Source organism: Protopterus annectens, chromosome 3.part1, assembly GCF_019279795.1.
Source record: "Protopterus annectens isolate FY-2018-M chromosome 3.part1, PAN1.0, whole genome shotgun sequence".
Taxonomy (NCBI): Eukaryota; Metazoa; Chordata; order Ceratodontiformes; family Protopteridae; genus Protopterus; species Protopterus annectens.
The window spans coordinates 1,669,463,548-1,669,481,908 of NC_056732.1; the positions used below are offsets into that span (position 1 = coordinate 1,669,463,548).

An 18,361-nucleotide genomic window follows, 5' to 3' on the forward strand; every position below is an offset into this window, starting at 1 on the left:
TACACAAAATGCTTTTCTTGCTATCGTACAAAAGTTAGATTTAACGGAATAAAAGTATTGTAGATACTGTGTGTGTGTGTGTGTGTGTGTGTGTGTGTGTGTGTGTGTGTGTGTGTGTGTGTGTGTGTGTAATATAGATTGTATGGTTTCCAAAATATGAAAATCTGTAGAAGAACTAAAGAAAATGTCTGGATTTTTTGCATAGTGTTTTGCCATTTTAATGTATGTACTTTGTATTGACTGCTAATTGTACTAAAAACCTGCACTTTTAACTACCATTTACTGTTTACTCAGAATATTTATACTGGACGTTTTTTTGTTTTTAATCATGTTTTTTTCAAACCATTCCCAGGGATAACGATGTAAGTAGGTTACTAGATTTGTGATATCCCCTGGCTGATAGATGTAAATGAAGTAATAATTATAATTAAATCACAGAGCCTTGGCATAAATGCATCTCTACAAGTCAGATTCAGATGGGCCAAGTCTGAAAAAAAATGTCCAAAAGTACAGCTAACAATACAGATAATTAAAAGCAGTAAACACATTATAAAGTTTTTATCAAGAAATTAAAATATATGGTACCCCACCTAGCGATTACAGCACAGTCATTGCCGTGTGAATATAGTCTGTGGTTAAGTCCTGTAACCAGGAAGGTGGTAGACCTGGTATAGCATTCCTAGTTGTATGGAAAGCTGCATATTTTCCTTCCATAATTGCATGCTCAACAAAAACTTGTGGTGTACCAGACCTGGGGACAATGTGCAAAAACCCTTCTCAAGGTTCATTTGAAAGGTTGCTGCTTGCTTTCAGTTTAATTTGTTTTCTGTTAAAAACTTTGATATTCATTGTCATTCCATGGGAGAGTTACATGTTTTACTTGCATGAAGTTTGAAAGTAATTTTCCACTCCAGTGACTTAACCTAATAAACTTCAACAGAGCAGCCTTCAGGATGGCTGTGCCCTGTAGTGTTTTGTTTTTCCACATCTTTTTTTTCTTACTTAATTTACAGCACTTTGTTCTGTTTTCCTCCAAACAGACAATAAAATTACCCTGATGCCTTCCACGTGTCTGTGTCTAACAGTGCTGTTTTTCCTCTTCTTTTGTCCTCGCAGGTTTATCGTGGACACACAAACTTGGTGCGTTGCATCAGCGTCTCCCCCAGCGGGCAGTGGCTGGCCTCTGGTAAGTGGACAGTACTGCACTTTGATGTGGTGCTTGCAGCCTTATTGCTGCCATCTGGAAGTCTTTGTTTAATTGTTATTTTTATATGTGGTTACTAATCACTCAAGCAGTAACAGGACTGCCTTCTCATGTCACCCGCAGCCAGAGATGATGTAATGATGGCACTTTAAAAAATTCATGTGAATTGCTTCTAATTTCAGTTCTGAAATATATTTGTAGCAGTAGCCTTAAGGGCTAGTAGTACATGCCAGATCCACAATCCTTTTAAATGAAGCATTGTACTGAGAGACTTACTCATCAGGTAGAGAACTTGAGTTTTCATATGGGAGGAATGTAGTGACTGTGAATTGCAGAAAGGAAAACTTCTCATGTTACTGACTGGGTAGCTTACAACAGGCCTGTGGCCTTTTTTCAGATGAGTCCTTGGGTGTTATTTTATACTGACTAGGCCAGGATAGTAGAAGGAAATCTGTCTAGTTTTCTTTCAGTAAGTGCTGTGGGATCTTTTGGCATCTACTTGAACTACCTCCTAAGTTGGGCAGGTGAGATGTTGGTTTAATTTCTCATCCAAAGGAGAACACCTCTCTGTCAGTATTAGAATATAAATATCCAAACATCTAAATCAGAATAGAACTTGCAGCCTTCTGACCTCTTCAAAGGGGAGTCTGCTGTTTGTGCAGCCTTTAACACTGTTTAGATATACGTGCTTGTATGTATATGTATCCGTAATAGTGGTGTCCTTTATTACTGTGTGGCCTCATTTAATACTGGAGATGTGTGCAACCTATAAAAGTTGCATGTCACACTTTTGGAATTCATTTGTGCTTGTGGGTAGGACCTGCTGTTTGCAACAGATGCTGGATAATGTTCACTTTCCATAATAAATACCAGATCACTTATTTCATTAAATACTGAAAGAAATTGCATCCGTATGCAATTTATTTTGAGACCTGGCTGGTAGTGAATAGGAACAGGCCACTTCAGTTAGTGTTCCCACTTTCCAGGGTTTTGTTCTCCATTTCTGTTATGGGCTAGAATATCTTCTGTCCAGAGTCTGCATGTCTTCCCTGTGTGTATTTTATGGAGTATTGTGGTGCCTCCTACATGCCAAAGACATGCTGTAGATGAACTGACATTTGTCCAAACTGCTTTTAGGTCTGCATGTTGTGAGACTGAGCTTGTGTGCATCTGTGTGTGTGTGTGTGTGTGTGTGTGTGTGTGTGTGTGTGTGTGTGTGTGTGTGTGTGTGTGTGTGTGTGTGTGTGCGCGTGCGTGTGTGTGTGTGCATGTGCGTCTGTGCGTGCGCGTTTGTGTGCGTGTCTGTGTGTGCATCTGTGTGTGTGTGTGCGCGTCTGTGTGCGTGTGCGCGTCTGTGTGCGCGTCTGTGTGCGTGCGTGCGTCTGTGTGCGCGCGCGCGTCTGTGTGTGTGTGCAATCTGCGTGTGTGCGCGCGTCTGTGTGTGTGCATCTGTGCGCATCTGTGTGTGTGCATACATCTGTGTTCGCACACGTCTGTGTGTGCGCATCTGTGTGTGTGTGCATGTGCGCGCATCTGTGTGTGTGCATCTGTGTGCGCGCGCGCGTGCATCCGTGTGTGCGTGCGTGTGCGTCTGTGTGTGTGTGTGCGTGCGCATGCATCTGTATGTGTGCGTGCGTCTGCTTGTGTCCTGTGACAAGCTGGCTTCCCATTCAGGATTAGTTCCTCTGCCTTACACAAAGTCAGTGCCAGAGCAGATTCCATCTCTCTGCAACTCTGATTTGGATTTAGCAGGTAGTCTGAGAATGAATGAATGATGAATTTTCGTACCTGTCCTCCCTTATTCTGCCATGTGGTATATAGCAATGCCCATCCGTCATTGCTGAATTTAACATTGCAGCTTATTTCACTGTTACTATATAGAAATACACTGTGGACTGTGTGCCACACTATCACAAGTGTTGTGCGCCTATCAGTCTGCCAGTTAATTTTTCAAGTAACTTGTCCTAGTGTGGCTTGTAGTGGTAACAAACTGAGCAGGGCAGACCAGACTTTTTCTGTCCTCCTGCAACAGTCCTCTATTTATCCTGTGGGATACTCCAGTATTTTGATGTAAGATGATCGATAAACTCTCATTTGCATCCTGCATGTACCCGTGAGCCTTGGTTTATGCATCTCCTGCAGGAAGCACCCAAGGGGCATCAATACTTAGGTACTCAAGGCGTTTAAACTGAGTTCTCTCAAGTCTAGAAAAACAGCAGTTCTACTCTGAGATACCCCTGCATTAGCAATCTCAATCTGTCAGATAGTGAGGCCATGAATGAACCTGAATTTTGGTAATTTTATCTGTAATGTCATCCGTTTGGCCACTACACGGATATAGACCGACAAATTAACAGCTTTGTGCTATGACTCGGCCCTCAGCTTATCAGCATAGTCCAGTGCAGTAACTACAATGCTGCTGCCGCTACTGCAGTCATCAGCTGGTCACTTTCCTGGCCCTCTGTGCCCTCATTCATGAATAAGGTCCCAAGATATTTTAACTCTTCCAGCAGTGATAGCTGCTTTTATTCTCACCTGCTAAAAGCAGTCCACTGTTTTCTGGGAGAGGGCCGCAACCTTTAAAGTACTTATATTCCAGCCATTTCATATGTAGTAGGTGAATTGCTCCATGTATCTACAGATGCCTGAACACAGGAGGACAGCATTGTCTGCAGGTAACAAAGTTGTAGCCTTTGCATCTCCATACTGGATGCTATACATGTCTTAGCTGCACCTTGATGTCCTGTCATGAAGAGGAGAGGAGAGACGAGACCCACTCCTGGCGCAGTCCTTTGTCCACCTCAAGTGTATTCTCATTAACACCAACAATGTGGACACAGTTACTGCTTCAGAAGTACAGGTGCCAAAGGGCACATGACAGTAGTCCCAGAGCCCAATATGTTTTTAGCACTTTGCCCAGAACATTCCAGTACATGCGATTATATACCTTCTTCAGGTATACAAAACCTGAGATCATTGTCTTAATTTGCTAGAGGGACTTGTACAACCCAGTGATCCATAGATCAGTGTTTTGACCTTTGTGAACCTGAGAAAGAAAAGAGGCCTTAAATAGTGGGATCCTTCCTCTACAGCCAGACCACAGGTGGCATTTACTGGCTAGTGCCATGTGGCTGAGTGATCCATATGTAAAACCATGCAGGCTCACTCTGAAAAAGTTGTTTGGAGCTGCTTGTGGTTATTGGATGCAGTTCTGATTCAGTGGCAGGCATGAATGAGGTAGGTTAGATTGGACTGGAATTAGGAAAAGGAGGCCAAGTCCTGGGCAATGGAATAAAACCTTACTGCCTGTGAAGGAGTAAAGCTTGCAAAACATTATAAAATAGCTAGGTATGGCTAACTGTTTCTGTACAAACAAGGGTGGAGTGAAACCAGTTTGATTGAATTTAGACTCTATCGTCCTCTGGAATTATCCCTTGGGAGGGGTTCCAGCTGGCTGTGGGGATAGTCATAAGTACCCTTCCCCAATGGCTGTTGTGTGTTTGTCAGTAGTTAAAGGCACACCTCGTGACTGTGAGTTGCTTAAAAGAATGTTGTGCTGCATTTACACATACTCACCTAACCACTGTTCAGCGCATTCATCTTCTTTGGAAACAGTGGGTGTGCAGTGCTTGGTAATATACCACTTGCTGAACTGATTGCTTACGTAGGTATTTATGGTCTTGGATGGTATTGCCAAGACAGTTGATTTGGTGCCCCCAGACAGCTGATATGGAAACTGAAGGTGTTGTGGATAGGACCAAATCTGAAGAAATAGATGGAAACTGAAGGTACTGTGGCTAGGACCAAAGCTGAAGGAACAGATTGCTATATGGCTTAAGAGTAGCATGTAGATGGTCATATGATAAAATGGCTGATGTCAGTAGTAAGGAACATGTCTGCTGAAACACCAAAGGGTCTGTCTTGGGTCACTAGACATTGGTGTTTGTCTCTGACATGTCTGAGGGAAGAGACCAAGATCATTGTCTACTGTAGAGGAAGGAAAAGGTTCCAAGGATGGATTTGACAAACCAAACAAGTAGGCAGAAAGTTGGCAAGTGAGTTGCTGTACAGACAAATGGAAGTTACTGCACAAAGACAACATGAATCCTGGTGTTAGGCAGTAACCATGGAAAGCAGAGCTGATAGGGCGTAACTACTGGGAGAAGTGGAGCCGATGGGAAGTAACTGCTGGGGGGATCGGGTCGATGGGTAGTAACCACTAGGGGAGCAGAGCCGATGGGAAGTAACTACTGGGGAACTAGAGCTGATGGGAGGTAACCACTGGGGGGAGCAAAACCGATGGGAAGTAACCACTGGGGGTAGCAGAGCTGATGGGAAGTAACCACTGGGGGGAGTGGAGCTGATCTGAAGTAACCACTGGGGGAGCGGAGTCAATGGGAATATATAGGTAGAAGAAGCACTTTGAGGTAATCCTGAACCAAGTGGATATGCCATTGTTTGATGGGGTAGCATCAGAAGCATCTAGCAGAATTGAGTTCATTTTTCTGTGTTTACTACAGCAAATAGTCAGTTCTACTGTGTCAAGGCTGCAGGAGTAGATAAGAGCCAGCCAGAAATGTTAAAGGTGCTGAATACTATTGGGGTATTTTGATTAATTAGATTTTTCAATGTTGAGTGAAAAGGACATTACCTGTAAATTAACAAACTGTGTTGGTCCCCTTTGACAAAAAAGGATAGGTAGGTGTGCTCCACCTAGAGTGATCAAGTTATTCAGCCTTCCTGGGAAACCCTAAACTTTAGGTGCGCTGCTAGTACATATTCCATGCTTCCTTTGGGATCACAGTTTGACTTGTGAGATCTTTTGTCAGCTGGCCACTAATTTCTCATTATTTGTAGATTTATGTGTGTATACTAGGTTAATAACTGCTAGGGTCCTTATAGGCCTAGCCTTGCAACCCAAATGTGGCAGACAAATTTGATTTATATATGGGATGACTTACTTGACTGCCTCAGTTCATTAGAGACATAGGTGCCAGACCAGGGGTGAATTTCCGATTAATCATCCATTGGTCCATGTTGCGCTTAAATAAAGATAGGGAGGATCTGTGCTTCACATGGATGGGGACCTTGTTCCAGAAAATGGGAATTATCTGAGAAACGCATTTGTCTCTCCAGTATGCCCATTTTGTTTCACAAGCAAAATTTAGGTCTTTTACTCTAGTAGCTCTGATACAGTTTGTTTTGCAGCTCTGCAAAAAGGTTCATAAAAACAGGGTCCAGGGATACCATGTATGCCAAAGATCACCAGTCAGATGTCTGTATGATAGTCTGTATGTAAAGATACAGGGCTTTGAGGAAATTGGCCTCAGCGGGATTCTTAGTAAATGCTGGAAAGTTATTTGAGGAAGGAAGAGATGTCACTGTTCTTGGAGTCTTTCATGGTGGATGCTGTACTTGCTAGTTGAAAACTTTTGAATATTGGACCTTTTGCCTTCGAAGGCAGATGCTTTTAGTACCACTTCCTGCATTTAGTGATCTGTTTTGCATTGCGAACATTGCAGTTCCTATAACATCTCTCTGCTGCAGCATCAAACATACCAACTCGTACAGGTACAAACCCATATGTCAACTGGTGAATAGCCAACTGGCTCACAGACAGGACTCAGGAAGTTAGAACTGAGGAGTCCACCTCTACAGAGAGGCCAGTCACAAGTGGAGTTCCTCAGGGATCAGTCCTGGGACCTCTCCTTTTTGGCATTTACTTTTCAGAAGTCAAGGCCAATGTCAGTGTTTCTGGCTAACTAAATTTGCAGATGATTGCAAATTAGGAGCTGTCATTGAATCTGACATTGACGCAGATGTTCTCCGGGAGGGGCTGACACAGACAGACAACTGGTGTCAGAGCCATGGAACTAAATGCCAAGAAATGCATAATAGTATCCTTTGGAAAGTCATCCATGGTAATTATCATATTGACAACACACCCCTTAGAGTTGACCCAGTAGTCAGGGACTTAGGAACACACATAGATAGTAATCTAGTCTTTGATCATCACATGTCTACAGTGGTGAGGAAATCATGTTATGTTGTGCAACTTGTAAACAAAGGTATGGCATCCAAGTCCAAGGAAGTCATTGTTCCACTGTATTCAGCATTCATCAGACTTGCCATTAAGTACAGTGCTCCCTTTGGTATGTACCTAACCAGGCATATCCAACAATTGGAATGTCCGCTGAGGTTCCTCACTAAAAGAATACAGGGTGTAAGTAATATGTCCTATGCAGACTGCATCAAGGCCTTATCCCTGTATTCTGTCTCCTACAGGCTTTTGAGGGGAGATCTATGCCTGGTATACAGAGAATTGTCAAACCTCACTCTTGACTTCCTGCATTTCCACAAAACAAACAACACCAGAATTGCCCGTTCTAATGACTTAAACATTGCCTGTGATATAAATAGGATCTGATGGAGAGATAGGTGTATATCCCAGTGACTACCAAGTCTATGGAATAGGCACCCCATCCATGTGAAGCAGAGTTCCTCCCTAACCCAATTCAAGTGCAACTTGGACAATTGGATGGGAAACCGGAAATTCATCCCTAGTTTGGCACCTGTTTCTAATGCAAACAGGTAACCTGTAAATGGTTCATCTCCCAGGCCCATGCTTACACTTACCAAGGGTATCAGAGCTTGTCAGAGATTTGGGATGCATGGCTAGGCTTAAAAAGGTCCTTGTGGTTGTTAGCCTAGTAACCACCTGTGAACCCCATCATTTGACACTTTACTATGCTATAAGGTCCCAGTCTAGAACACACTGTGCCTTGGGTCCCAGTCTGGAACACACTGTGCCTTGGGTCCCAGTCTGGAACACACTGTGCCTTGGGTCCCAGTCTGGAGCACACTGTGCCTTGGATCCCAGTCTGGAGCACACTGTGCCTTGGGTCCCAGTCTGGAGCACACTGTGCCTTGGGTCCCAGTCTGGAGCACACTGTGCCTTGGGTCCCAGTCTGGAGCACGCTGTGCCTTGGGTCCCGGTCTGGAGCACGCTGTGCCTTGGGTCCCGGTCTGGAGCACGCTGTGCCTTGGGTCCCGGTCTGGAGCACGCTGTGCCTTGGGTCCCGGTCTGGAGCACGCTGTGCCTTGGGTCCCGGTCTGGAGCACGCTGTGCCTTGGGTCCCGGTCTGGAGCACGCTGTGCCTTGGGTCCCGGTCTGGAGCACGCTGTGCCTTGGGTCCCGGTCTGGAGCACGCTGTGCCTTGGGTCCCGGTCTGGAGCACGCTGTGCCTTGGGTCCCGGTCTGGAGCACGCTGTGCCTTGGGTCCCGGTCTGGAGCACGCTGTGCCTTGGGTCCCGGTCTGGAGCACGCTGTGCCTTGGGTCCCGGTCTGGAGCACACTGTGCCTTGGGTCCCGGTCTGGAGCACACTGTGCCTTGGGTCCCGGTCTGGAGCACACTGTGCCTTGGGTCCCGGTCTGGAGCACACTGTGCCTTGAGTTGCATTTACTCCTTTATTAATCTGCAGTTCAAGTTCTGTCTTGGAACTATTTCTTTGAGTTTTGGTTCTGTTTCCTCCCAGGCCATTGCACAACATTTTGTAAGATGCAGTCACCTTTATTAATTTTATTAAGTAGGAATGTGTGGGTGTTCCCACTGTGTGCAGTTTATGGTGTAGGGGGCTTTAACCTCTAGATTCTCTGTTCTTTCATACTTTGGTGCGAACATTTGGGTATGAATAGGTGGACTTTACTGAAAGTTTCTATGTTTTACCAGATGTGTATCCCTTCCTTGTGTGGGCTATGTCAAAGGTCAGTCTGTTTGTAAGACAGGAGAACACAGTTCTTCCTAAGTTCTACCTTTGACTGAAGGTGTGAATCGTGTTTGCTTATGTTCAGCCTTGATTGGAAAGGAAGGTTCATGATTGTCTTTTCACCATTTTTCTTGATCTGTCATCTGCTGGAGAGTCCCTGCAGAAAGACTACATCTTTTGTTTTTTATTTATTTTTTTTACTGTACTGTGCTAGCCCAGAAGGGTATGGTTCCCATTGTCTTATCTTCTGGACTTGCCTGATATAATGATGGTTTGGGCAATGATCATCTTCAGGTGGGAGCATGGCTTCTCTATTGTGTTCCCTCACTCTACACAATATCTTGGACATGTGTTTGTGCTGGAGTCCTTATTAAACCTACCACTGGGTTGAAATATGCAGTCAAGTGGAAGTGACATTCTGACTAGGCAGTTAGTTATCGAACTTAAATGCTTGTTTGATCTTCCTCAGGCATGTGTTTGACTAGGGCCTTGGTTATTCTGTAGTCAGGGTTCATGTATCTTATGTAATCCAGTCTGTGCACTTCAGTAGGCAGACAGGTCACCACAGTTATGCAAAAACAAATTAGCCAGCACCAAGCTGTAAAAAAGTATATAACTTTTAATATAAAGTTATCACAAACAGACCGGTTTCAGCATTAATTTCAAGCCTTCCTCAGTGTAACCATAGAAGTAGCAAGACACTTCTTATGTACACACACCCATAAAGAAACAGGAAAATCATTGGCTGTTCACAACAATTCATTTAGTCCTGGAGGAATTAAACCCCCCAACTTAATTATCCATCTTTTTTCTTTATTGTTCAAAATGTTGTGCCAGCCACTCTTGTTTTATGTTATGTTTTGGCTTCTCCTTTTTATTCACTTTTAGTTTCACAACTAGTTGGCATTGGGATTTATAAGTGAACTGGAGTTTTGGTTGGTGTCATCGGTAATTCTGTTTAAAAACGGCTTTGTAGGCTGACTGTTGGTAGCATATGAAAGCGGAGATTGGGACATGTTTACACTACTTTGGCATTGGATTGAACATATACAAGTGTCCTGGAGTCGGTTGACATTTGCGGCTGTTATTTCCTGGTGAAGTCTACATATTCACATGGTCTACAGATGTGGTGGTTTCCTTTACATGCATAGAAAGACATTTTTCATTTTTTATTGACTTGGACTGGTACAACGAAGGTATTTACCATTTCCTATCTCTAATATGGTTTGAACGGCTGTGTATCTAGCTGGATTGGGGATTTTTGCATTAACTATATCTGAGCATTGTCCGGGACATTCTTTAATAACCACGCAGATGTTTTGTTGGCTGTTTTACACTCACATTGATTTTTTTGTGTGGCTTATTCAGAACGAAGGGTTCTTGGACATCGTTCTACAGTATTTCTTCGTATTAAACTTGGATATGATTATGCAATATACTAGGCCAGGGAAATAGACTTTCTATGCATTATCTACATGGAGAGTGGATTGGAAGCTGGGATTTCAGTTTTTTGTGTACTCGTTTTTGCATACAGTGATTTTGGAGTATACATCAAGCGGACAATCATATTTTTGTTTAGTTTTTGATTTTCAATACTGCGGTGGTGGTGCTGCTTTAGCATTGTCGCCTCACAGTTAGACGTTGTCCGTTCAATTCTCAGAGCGTCTTCTGTGTGGCGACATGCGTGAATGGGCGTTCCTTCGTTGAAGGTTGTGCGTTAGGCCCGGCAAGCCAGCACGTAAAAATCTACTGCCAATCATTAGCGGACCGGAGTTCCGCTGTGGCGACCCCTAACCGGGAAAAGCCGAAAGACACAAACGTGTGTTTCAATATCAAACTGTGTGCTGCTTGTTTTCTTTACATCCCTTTTGTACTTTTTTTGTACTGTTTCAAACCAGAAACATTTATCTGTTACAGGGACTAATTCAATTTTCCATCATTGTGTTGGGAATGTAAATGATATTTAAAATACATTTTGTGTTCTGTATAGGAATTTTTTAACAAATATGCATTATAATATTGCCTTACAATCAATATTGAGTTAGTATTCATCCATTGTGGTTAACTTGGGCAGTTTCTTTGCATATTCTATATATTTATCTATTTTCTCCTTGTATGAATCCTGTTATATCAGACAATAGTGATCCAAACATTTATATGTACAAGAGTCAGGACATTCATTAAGTTTTATTCAATAATTTTTGTATACTTTCCTTGTTTAGATAGCTTTGTTGTTGTATCCCATTGACCTGTGGGTCTATTATTTATTCTTCAGGTTAACAAATTATTACTTGATGGTGGGACAGTATTTAGAGATATTTATACTATTTTTGCTTCATGTGTCAATGGGTTATAAGAATGGTGATACATTTTTTACCTTTCCAGGTCCCGGTTGGTGCTGGCTTTTGACATGTATAATGATATACTGTTTTTTCAATTTCTATTATGTTGTTTCTCTTGAGGTGTATTATATTTCAACTCTCCATTTTGGAGTTTATATTTTGGATATCCAGGGGATTATACCTCTTGGGCAGTTTGTTATATAGGTCCTCTTATCTTTTTTGCCTATTTGATTCTGTTATTACATCATAAGGGATGTACTATTGTTACAACCTACTAAGTGATTACAGGTCCATGGATTGTTGAATTTTTTCTTGGATGTAGCACCATCATCCTGAACTTGGGTTATATGGTGTGAAAGCTAGTATTGCTGAGTTTTCTTGGTTGGCTTCTTAAGAGTTACGTAGCACCATCTTGTATGATCATTGGATTTGCTGGGGGCTATTATTGTACTCCATTTTATAAGTGATTTATTTATCACAATATGAGTCTATCAGATAGCTATTCTAGTCATATATAAAAAAATCTTTTTCTGCATTGAGCATTATGATTTTGGATTGGTAGCCATTAGTGGCAGGGGCCACTGACTTTGATTTATTGGCTGAACTCCTTGGAGCAATGTAGCACCATCTTATATGAACAGTTGGTGGGGACTATTGTACTTCACTCTGGTCAAATCCTATAACTGAATTTGGGAGAGAACTATTTGCATTGAAGCACGGAGGGTTTGAGTGCCCTTAATTTTGCTTCCAGTTGTTTTTGTTTTATTTGATAATTATAACCAGCTCTTTCTTTTTGAGATGGACCTTAATCAACTATGCAGGGGTATATCCTCAGATAGAGATGATCTTGATATCTTTGGAGTGGGTATTTCTACCCCAGCCTCTGGGGAGAATGAACATGCACCTCGTGAGTCTGATTGCCAGGATTTGTTTAACCACTTATCAAGGAATATGAAAAATTTAAGAGCCAATGTTTGGCACTTACGTTTGTTTAAAGCCTGTATGTCCAAAAACATCAGCCCTCGGGGACTACGGGTTAGGGCTCAGTCCCTGGTCAACAATATAGATGAAGAATTACAGACAGCATGGTAAACTATACAACAGCAAGCTTCTATGGGGTTTGTACAGGCTCTAGCCTCATATTATGACCGGTGTATAGATGGGGGGATACTGGAGGTTACTATGTTATGTCAACAATCTAAAGTATTTGTGGGTCACAAAAATTACTCTATTCATTTACAGCAGTTAGTCCAGGAACTTTCGGGTTTGGAACAACAGCTTAAGGAGTGTAAGTTACACAAATTCATTAGAGACTTTATGGATTATGACAAAGGTAGACCATTTGGTCCATATAAAAGTGTGAAATTCTCTAAGACTGGCCCCAAACCAAATAAAAAGAAACGCCCAAGGTCAGTATTAAAGAAAACCAATTTTTCCTCTACAGGCACCTCAGGGGATGAGTCCACTTCCTACACAGACTCTGAATTAGCAGTAGGTATAACCTCACCTACACCAAAACGGGCTAATACCAGCACGGATTTCCCTTTATTAAAAACAGTCACAGGAGGAGGGGAGATGTAAACACAAGAAACGTAACAAATGTGGAGACTTTACTCCAAATCTTGAGCAACAAGTAGAACATAATAATGTACTCAATATTTCATCTCATGCTCTTACCCCTGTACAAACTGACCTTCTTAATAAAGCCCTAAACTTTGTGCCAGCTTTCTTTGTTGCTGAGAATGATTTTGTCAGATTTATATTCTTTTGGTAGAACATTGAATTTAAAATTATTTTTTGATAAAAATAATGATTCTTGTTCTGTTGAACAGGAATTTCATTTTCAAAGATCGAACTTCATGCATTCTGTGGTACAACTATTTTTACATAATATTCTTAAAGATCTGCATACTTATGGTGAAATACAGAACAAACCTCATAACCTCTCACTGATTCAACAAAGGGCACTGATGGAACCTAAGTCTAATACCAACATAGTCATTGTAACTGCAGACAACGGGGGGAGCCACTGTGGTCATGGACTTGGATACATATAATAATGAGGCTTTATGACAACTCAACAACCATTTATATTATATGTCTATGGCATTGGACCCCACTAATGCATTCAAACATCAGACAGATGATTTCATTCAAAATGCTGTGGATGAAGGGGTTATATCCAACAACACTGCAAAACATCTTATGATAAAGGATCCCAAAAAGCAACACTTTTATCTGTTACCAAAAATCCACAAATCTTTAACGAACCCTCCGGGTAGACCGATCGTTTCTGGTAGGGGATCACTGACTGAATCACTGGCTGCTTTTTTGACTCAATATCTGAAACCTCTGCTGCCCCTTGTGAGATCTAGAATACTTGATACCATTGAATTTTTACAAATACTATTTGATGCCCAGGTTGAATCACATTGGTTCCTTTGTACAATGGATGTGGCCTCCCAATATACCAATATTCCTCATTGGGCTGGCCTTTTGGCCATTGAGTATTGGTTGGGAGTTGCTGAATTATATCCCCCCGGATTCAATACTTTAATACTCATGACGGAACATGTCTTGACCAAAAATGTTTTTTACTACCAGGATAAATGCTTTCTGCAAACTAAGGGGTCGGCGATGGGGGCATCTTTTGCCCCCATTTACGCCAATTTATTTATGGCTTATATAGAAGAACACCTCATATATAATCCCCTACACAATCTGTATTTGCCAGAAATGGACATCTGGCGTCGATATTTGGATGACTGTTGGCTTATATGGAAGGCTGATTTGGAGTATTTACGGGAATTTGTTGATTACCTCAGTGAGAACAAATAGGGTATTGAGTTCACCTGTACAAAAGATCTTAACCACATTACATTTTTGGATGTCCTAGTTACCAAGAATGCGGATGGTACTTTGGACCCACAGATGTTTCGTAAATTCCCTGAATATAACTCACTTTTACATGCGACCCATCATCACCCGCCACATGTCATTCATAATATACCAAAATCTCAATTCATGAGAGTGAAGCACATTTGTTCTGGTAGTGTCAAACGTCATTATTATAAAGCTGATATGGTCAGGAGGTTCAAGGAACGTGGATATAAACCTGGGGTAATCACTATGGCTTGCAGGGAGGTTAGTGGTATGGCCAGACAGGAATTGTTACAATATCAACACAAATCCAAAAATGAGTCAGCCCCTATCAGAATGATCACTACATATGGACGCAACACCAGTATTTTTTGTAAGGTGGTACAGGAAAATTGGAATATCTTGTTGGCCAATGAGAAAATCAGGACTTTGATTGATGAACGGTGCCGATTTGGATTTAGGAGAGGTAGGACCCTGGCTTCCCACTTTAATCATTATAAGGTGGGTACCCAGGTTCCATTTCAACAATCTACACTTTTGGGGGATACACTGCAGGGATGTTTCAGGTGTGGTCATTGTGTTCATTGTAATAGACTTAACCAAACAAAAACTTTTAGCAGTCGCAATACCAGTCAAGTATATGATATAAAATGTTTTGCAATTGTTCATCGGATTGGATTATATACCTTGCCACATGTACATGCTCGGCCTTTTATGTGGGCCAAACATCCAGGTCCATTAAATTTAGGATCAGTAAACACAAGTGACATCAGACTTGACAAATGCATTGTATAAGCATGTTCTCAAACATCCCTCTGCAACTTTTACTTTTACGGTCATTGATATTATTAAGGGAGATAGAACAAACAAGAGTGGCTGGCACAACATTTTGAACAATAAAGAAAAAAGATGGATAATTAAGTTGGGGGGTTTAATTCCTCCAGGATTAAATGAATTGTTGTGAGTAGCCAATGATTTTCCTGTTTCTTTATGGGTGTGTGTATATAAGGAGTGTCTTGCTACTTCTATGGTTACACTGAAGAAGGCTTGAAATTAATGCCAAAACTGGTCTGTTTGTGATAACTTTATATTAAAAGTTATATACTTTTTTTCACCTTGGTGCTGGCTAATTTGTTTTTGCATTACTGTCTCTTTAAGCCGTGCACTGCTGAACTTGCAGGGGAACATTCTGGACTGCTCACCACAGTTGTCACTGATTTCAACACCACGAGTTTTCCACAGCACAAACTCCTCTCCTAACATTCAAAATACCCTTTAGTCCTCACTTCTCCAGATCTTGTTTGCCACTTCCTGCTACTAGATAGGATCCTTAATGCTTGAGCATATCAGATTAAAAATTGATTTTCTCTGAAGAGTAAGTACTCTGTTTTCTCAATATTTTAACTTGGAAAATGGTCAGAACATCAAACAAAACCCTATTGGAGAACACGGTCACCAACACTGTATTAATATATGAGAATAGCCCAATGAAAAGAAATTCTCCTCATGACAAAATATTAAACCATTGTTGAAGTAGAGGTAGAAAAAGTGCAAACCACTACTATATTGATTAACCTTGCTAAATGTTGCTAGAGTACCCTGTGCAACAGAAGGGGGGAAAAAAAACAGAACAAGTAATTGTCTCCAGTAACAGCAATTGCAATGACTTTCTTTTACTTTTCCCTTCACTTGTGCTGTCTGTATGGATGTGGTGCGTGCATTAAAGTAAGAGTTTTCAGTGCGTTTGACAGCAGTGACCTGAAATGCATTACTGTGGTTGTATTGTGGCTGTAACTGCCTGCATAAATGTGTTCATTAGATTACAGTCAGACACCTGAACCATACACAGTCAGCATGTGCTTGTGTGCAAGTGTGTGTTTTGAGGTTTTGTGTGCGTGCGTGTGTGTGTGTATTTAGACATTATTAAATTCTTACATAGAATTTCGGATGTAATACACTTCTCCCAACAGCAATTACATATCCTACGCCAAATTTAAAACACTACATAGAGGAGCTGTTTGTATCTAGTATATAAAAATATGAACAAAATATGTATATACTAATTGTAAAACAGATATAAATAATAGGCACAATGATGTTCTACTGGGGGGCTTACAAGGAAATTACAGATCTTTTTTTTTGGGGGGGGGTGAGACCCCAGTAGTGACATCATGCTTCACAGCACCCCGGGAAATCTATTAATTCTCTGTAATGCCTACCCTGGGTATCAGTATTGCTTGCTTAATCAGTTGTGTTCTGTTGTTTTCCTGTAATATGTCAAAAAGTGTATTTTGCAAATTTCTGTCTTAAAACGCCCCTTTTCCCATATGTTACCTAGACCACCAAACTGTGTGGGGTCAAGCGTTTGGAGGTTGTCAATGTCCTTGTTTATAAAGTCCATATAATGTATTCCATGGCCTTGCAGATCACCTTAGTTAGGATGATGGGCCTGTAATTGCCTGGGTCAGTGGATGCTCCACCTGTGTGTAGAGGGATGACAGTGGCTGTCCTCCATTCAGCTGGGATGAAGCCGGCGTTCAGGCTTTGGTTGAATAGGGTGTCTAACGGAGCTGAGAGCTCATGCCTGAGTTCATGTAGGATACAGCCAGGGATGTTATCGGGTCCAGTGGAGACTGTATTTTTTGCCTTTGAGAGGGCATTAATTACCTGCTCCCTGGTGATGAGGGGAGCAGGTGCTGGGGATGTCCTGGTTTACTTATGGGGGACAGGGGGGTGAAGTTTTCACTGAACCTGTCTGCTAGCAGGTTGGCTATATCTGTGGTGTTTTGTGTATGTGGTGTTACTGACCACCAGTTCAGAGCAGATTTGGGTGTTGTCTTTGAGATTGCAGACGTATGTGAAGAAGGCCTTGTGATTGTCTTTGGTGGATGTCGCCAGTTTGGACTCAAATTTAGCCTTAGAGGATTTCACCAGTGACCTTATGTCCTTGTTCAGACAAAGTAGAGATTGCTTCCAACTTGGCACCTGCTCCTTCTTGGCCCTGAACAGCATTTTCTTCCTTCTATTATAAAGTTTGTTTATTGCTGCTGTCCACCAGACAGGTTTACTCTTCCTTGAGGAAGATGATTTGGTCCTGTCAGGTATTGCTGAGTCCATACAGTTATGTAGGTGCTCATATAGTTTTTTGGTGTAGGCTTGGACATCAGTGATAGTTCCAACTGAAGGGATGGCAGCTGTAAAGCTGCTTATACCTGCTTTGAGGAGATTTTAGTAATCTTTGGAAAAGTCTTTTCGTTTGATCCTGACAGTGGGGGGGGGGGGGGTCAGGGGAGGTGGTGATCGCTTTATGGTCAGACCTTACCAAGGAGGATGACACTGTAGGAGTGCTACAGTCGCTACTCATGTTGGTTAGGACCAGGTCCAGGATATTTTCACCTCTTGTAAGGGTGTCGTCCAGCTGATCCAATGCATTGGCATTGACGAAGTTGAGGAATCTCTGGGCATTCGTGTTTGGGCTAGAGTAGGTCTTCCACTCTATGGTTGGGTAGTTGGTCACCCAGGATCAGGGTAGAGGGTTGAATCTTGATGGATTCAAGTAAGTCCAGATAGGTGGAGTGGGCATCCTGAGTCATGGTTGTGGGTCTGTAGCTAGCTATGATTTGAATAGGTGTTTTGTCAACAATTAACTGCACTTGGAGTGTCTCCTGTGTGTCATACTGTTTGACCAGCCTGGAGGTGTGTATGTCTTTGATAAATATTGAAACTGCATCTCCTTCGGCTTTGTAGCCCTTCATTTGGGGTCTGAAAGTATGGTAGGACAAGTAACCTGGTAAGGGTGGGGGTGCTCTCCGCAGCTTTGAACCAGGTTTCAGTGACTGCACAAATGTCAGCATCCTAAAGGGCAAGGAATGCTTGCAGTGAGTGCATTTTCATGCTAAAACTCCTAGCATTTGGCAGCATGACCTTTAAATTTCATTTATAAGTATTTTTCATGTTGGTAATTTTGTGCTCATGACTTTGCCTAAAAAAAGGCACTATGGTGGAGGCAAGAGTCTGTGCCAGAAGCCTAAAGCCAAGGGGAGACAGAAGAAGGCCATCTCTGGTAAAGCATCGTGGTCTGCTAGTCATGTCCTCCCAGGCTGTCGGGTACTGGATCCCTATGGAATAACACCAGAAACTAAGCCAACTGTTAAAGTCAATCATTTTC

At 42.1% G+C, this 18,361-nt stretch overlaps 1 protein-coding gene across 1 annotated transcript in view; it reads left to right on the plus strand.

The window, feature by feature from the left end:
* Positions 1–18,361, plus strand: part of BOP1 (BOP1 ribosomal biogenesis factor) — a 1,722,797-nt gene that overhangs the window by 1,605,615 nt on the left and 98,821 nt on the right. Inside the window, exon 11 of the mRNA XM_044067692.1 lies at positions 1,117–1,186. Within this exon, the coding sequence (XP_043923627.1) occupies positions 1,117–1,186 (70 nt within the window). The remainder of the gene's footprint in view (positions 1–1,116; positions 1,187–18,361) is intronic.